Consider the following 5,480-nt stretch of genomic DNA (forward strand, 5'->3'; position numbering starts at 1 on the left):
TGCTCCCTGCTGTGCTCACTCAGACTGCCTCAGGCTACAGGATTGTGCTGGTGAAGTGTTTGGTCCCGGAAATCTCTTGGTGGTTTATGGGTCTGGGAGTGGTGTTGTGTAAGACGTTTGGAGGGGGAAGAATTAAAAGAATATAGAAAAGTACAGAGCATTGCCCTGTGTTTTTGCAATTCTTTTGGGAAAATTAAAAACATCTGTGTATTTGCTTCACGTGTTATTGGCTTTTTAAAAATGAAAAATAAAACATTACTCTTAAATTTGGAGTTCCCTTTGACCCATACTCCATTCCCACCATACTCATTCTACTGTGATTGTTCATGTCTGTGTGCTTGTGCTTGGATGGGTAATTTTCTAGTGCAGGGGTCAAGACGCTTTTTCTGTAAATGGCCAGAAAGTAAATCTTTTAGACTTTTGAGGACACATATTTGTCTCTGTCATATATGCTTTTTCTTCTCCTCTTCAAGAACACTCTTTAAAAATATTTTAAAAACTCTCATGGTTGTACAAAAACAAGGCATGGGTTGAATTTGGCTCTGCACATTAGTTTGCTAAACTCTGTGGTAGATCCATTTTATATTTTCACACATAACGTAGCATGAACAATAATATAAGAGGCCTCCTTTAACTCCTACTACTGTAACATCTCTGACTTGTATGAGTTAATGACCAATGACCACATTCAGGATGTTATAGTTTTTCCAGATTGCAATGTACTCCAACTTAGTTTACTTGATGCATAAATCTCAAAAAGTGTAGTTTTAATAAAAAAGTTTATCAAAACACCTTGTTGCTTCCAAGCTATTGAGTTGTTTAGACGTATATCGGGGAAGGAAGATAGACTTGAAGAGTGTAAAGTCTCGACTATCATCGAGAACCTGCTAAAATATACTCTGCATTTTTCTTCATATAGAAGAAGTTATATTACATTATTGCTTGATGCCTAAGGATGAGCTATATTTAATTTATTTTATATTTAATTTATTTGTTTGTTGTTAATGTTATTTATCTACCAGGAGCATATAAATGAGAGACCTATTTGTGATGTTTGCTTTCAATACCTTGGATTTGAAATCTTCACCTTCCTCTTGATTGGGATCCCAGGGCTTGAGCATGTGCACATTTGGATCTCCATCCCCATCTGCTTCATGTACCTCCTGGCCATCCTGGACAACTGCACCATCCTATTTGTCATCAGGACAGAGCCTTCCCTGCATGAGCCCATGTACTATTTCCTCTCCATGCTGACTCTGTCTGACCTGGGCTTGTCTTTCTTTTCTCTTCCGTCCATGCTGAGGATCTTTTTATTTAATGCCATGGAGATTTCTGCTGATGCATGTATTGCCCAGGAATTTTTCATCCATGAATTCACAGACATGGAATCCTCGGTGCTTCTGATCATGTCCTTTGATTGCTTTCTAGCCATTTGCACCCCCCTGAGGTGTAGCCTCCATTCTTACCAGCTCCAGAGTTTTGCATATAGGACTGACATTTGCTATCAAAAGCATTCTACTAGTTCTTTCTCTTCCTTTCACTTTAAAGAAACTCAGGTACTGTAATAAACACCTGTTCTCACACTCCTACTGCCTCCACCAGGATGTCATGAAACTGGCCTGCTCTGACAATAGGGTTAACTTTTACTATGGTCTGTTTGTCGCACTCTGCATGATGTCAGACAGTGTGTTCATTGCGGTTTCCTATGTCTTCATCCTGAAGACTGTTTTGGGTATTGCATCCCATGGGGAGAGACTTAAAGCTCTTAATACCTGTGTGTCCCACAGTTGTACTGTGCTCATCTTCTACGTGCCCATCATCACCTTGGCTACCATGCATCGCTTTGCCAAGCATAAATCCCCTTTGGCTATGATTCTGATAGCTGATGCATTCTTGTTGTTACCACCTTTGATGAATCCCATTGTGTATTGTGTAAAAACTCAGCAGATTAGAATAAAAGTCCTGGAAAACTGAGTCTAAAATCTAAATGATGGGGCAGAGGTGGAAGTTCCATTTTCTCTACAATAAATTGTCTTAGGAGCAGGGCAATATTTCTTTCAAAGAGGAGATATTTCCTTTTACTTCATAGTCCTTAAGTTACATTAATTAATTAGTCAATCAATCAATTAATCCCTAAAGGGGCTCTAATATACCACAGAGTATCTGCTTTTAAGAAAGAGGAGACCTGCATTTCAGAGAGTAGGTAGGAAACCTTTTGTTATTGTTTGGGGTGATGGCCTCTATCTTCAGGTATGAATGAAGAGCAAGAATCCAGAGAAACTTCTGAGGAAGAACGATGATAAGCGGCCCTAAACTGTGACTGGTGGAGCCATTTAACATCTTTGTATTTGCTTTCCTTATTTGATTCTTTTTTGTGATTTACATTAAGCCCTTAATGTGTCTAAGTTGGTTTAAATATGTTCTTTTCCTTGTTACTCAGAGTGTGGTACAATGCTCAACAGCATAAGCATCACCTGGAAAGTAACTAGAATTGCAGAATCTCATGCCCTGCTGCAAGCCTATTAAATGAGAATCTGCATTTTACCAAGATCTTAGATGACTGGTATGGACATTAATGTTTGGGAAAGAAAACTTGTGGGGAACAATGTGAAAGGGGAACCTAGAGAGTATGTTTTCTGCTGACGCCAAATTGGGGGGAAATTGGAGGAAATTACCGGTGGTCATTGGCATTTGGCAGCATTTCTAGTAAAGGTAAGGGGCTGAGTCCTTGGGCCACAATCGATGGAGACCCAGAGACGTCTCTCATATCATACGTATTATCTCTCTCACTGACTACATTATGAATTTCCACAAGGAAAGAGTTGTGAATTATTCAACTTTAAAAGTCTCCTCACAATAAAATACCTAGTTCAGAATATGTGATTGGTAGATGTATATCAGTTTGAACTAAATGAATAGTCCGAAGTTTTGCTGGGGTGGAGATTCAGGGGTGAATCAGGGCGGTCATCACCTAGACTCAACTTACCTCTGCACTCTCTGCACCTCTTACCAGAAGCTAACATTGACAGGGAATATAAGGGCCCTTTGTGAGAGACAGAGAATTTAGGGCAGCCCATAATACCATTAGGTACCAATAACTGTCAAGCCACAACACAGAATCTGCACCACTGTGGCCAAACAGACATCCAAACAACTTTCTTATCTGAGCCTACCTGGACTCACCTGTCACTTCCTGGTGTTGTAAATGGAGCCAGATTAGAGTGCTCCAAGGACATCCTAATGAGAAAGTGTCAACAAAGACGCGTTAGGAGCTATGAAGATATGCCATCTTTATTTAAGGGATCAGAGTCCAGGATTACTGCTAATCAATAGGATATAATGTAGCTCCAGACTGGGGATTTAGAAGCCAACCTATAGAAGAAAGAGTAAAAAGGCCCTATCAGGGATAACATGTTCTCTAAACCTTCTATTGTGATAACTTAGTCCTGTCAGGGAGGTGGCCAGAGGAGTAAATAGGCTCAAGACTCAGCCAGGAAACCAGTCCTCTGGTTTCAGCTCTGCCATTTCCTGGCTATGTGGTCTTGAGGAAATTACTTTCTATGTGTTGTGTATTATGATAGATTTCATATGTGCTTTGAAATTTAAAAAAATTCCTTCTTTCTGCATTATATGGATAACTATGTTAATCTTTTTAAAAGCCCTAAAATCCAAATGTGGTCTTCAGACAAACGTGTTTAGACAAGATAGCATTTAGATGAGTTCATATTAAAATAGATTTACAAGTTATCTTAAAAGTAGGAAGGTATGGTAATACTAGGTCTACATTCCCACATGGAAACAGTAGGAACCCACTGGAAAGTCCCCATCATCATAGTCTGAGGACGGGCTTGCTCCACTTATTACTATTATTACCTTGTTCTTCTAGGTATTTGAACTTATGATCCCTGTTATGATATATCATTGTGTGTTCTTGTTTTGGCACTAGTAGATTCAGTTTGCTACTTTTCATTTAAAATGGCTTCTTCTATAATCACAAGAGAACAAGGATGTTTCAATATTGGAAATTGAACAACACATTAAAGCAGACAATTATGGGGCACCTGGGTGGCTCAGTCTGTTAAGATGCTGGCTCTTGGTTTTGGCTCAGGTCATGATATCAGAATTGAGGAACTGAGCCCCGGATCGAGCTCTGTTCTTAGTGGGGAGTCTGCTTGGGACTGTCTCTCTCCCTCTCCTTCTGCCCCTCCCCCAACTCATGTGTGTGCTCTCTCTCTCTCTCAAATAAATAAATCTTTTTTTTAAAACAGAAGACAATGGGTGCTGAGAAAGCACTTAATAGGATTGATCAAATAAGCTTATTAAAAATCAATAAAACTTGGAATCAATAAATCAATAAAATTGGAATACACATATATTATTTAAATATTAAAAGTTTACCCAAAGATCAAGCAGCCAACCATTGTTCTAACAGGTGAAACATTAATGCCACTTCTGTAAAAATAAAAAACAAGATTTGAATGTTCATTTTCACTCTTAATCTTTCATAATGGGTTGGGGATTTCATAAATTAAATAAAGTAAAATGGAATAAGTTGTGTGAATAGTAGGGAAACATTACCAATCACGCATTTTTACTTATATATGCTAAATACAAAGAAAATCCAGAAATAAAATCTATAATTTACATGATAATTTGGTAAAATAGATATTAGTGCAAGATTAAAATGTTATTTCTCAATCTAGCATTATGTGTGTGGAAATAGAAATAGGGAAATACTTTATTTATAAAAGCAGCAAAATACATTTTAAAACTATAGAAATAAATTTAATGCAAATAATTTTATTGAAAAATTTTAAAAAGGTGTTAATAAGTGAAACATCTATCATATATTCTTGGATGTGAATGCTTATCATCATAAATGTTGATTCTCTTACATTTAATCTGTACAAATAATGTAGTTCTTGTTAGGATTCCAAAGCTCGTGTTTGTTTTATGAGAGGGAGATCACTTTATGCCGTATTAACTAAGTCAGACTATGATGCTACACTAATAGATCAGAGATATGTGATTATATACATGACACATATATATAAAATCCATGAAAAGTTCTGTAAAACAATGTACACACACATGTAGAGTGCCATCGAATGTTTCTGTCTTCTCATTTCTCTGCTGTGTAGCTGTTTAACTCCTCCAGTTTCCTCAGTTCCTGGGGTATAGACGTGGTGGGGAAGTTAACAAAAACAGAACAACAACAGACGCATACTTGGAAGGTTGTGACAACACCTAGATCCTGGCCTCTCTATGCCATGGATCAGTAACTGTGGGTAGACCACTGCCATTCTCTGGAGCTTGTAAGCTTTCCTTAATATACACATGCATACTTGCAAGGACAGGCATCCATGTATATGTGCTTATGTGTGCCTGAGTGACCATTTCATGCATAGTGAACTGAGTTCTTATCATGAAAGCCTTTGTACCAGGTAGCCTTGAGCTACCAAATGTGGAGGGCATCCTCC

General features: G+C 38.0%; 1 protein-coding gene across 1 annotated transcript; it reads left to right on the plus strand.

Annotated features, from left to right (window-relative positions):
* Positions 1 to 1,004: 1,004 nt before the first annotated feature.
* On the plus strand, positions 1,005 to 1,996 carry LOC123856492 (olfactory receptor 51A7-like). The gene is given in 2 exon segments (XM_045892678.1): positions 1,005 to 1,448; positions 1,450 to 1,996. Coding segments are annotated over 2 exon segments (969 nt in total). The 3' UTR covers positions 1,975 to 1,996.
* Positions 1,997 to 5,480: the final 3,484 nt, after the last annotated feature.

The sequence above is a fragment of the Mirounga angustirostris genome, unplaced genomic scaffold, assembly GCF_029215605.1.
Source record: "Mirounga angustirostris isolate CCGP_5_RB_7025 unplaced genomic scaffold, mMirAng1.0.hap1 SCAF_13, whole genome shotgun sequence".
NCBI lineage: Eukaryota > Metazoa > Chordata > Mammalia > Carnivora > Phocidae > Mirounga > Mirounga angustirostris.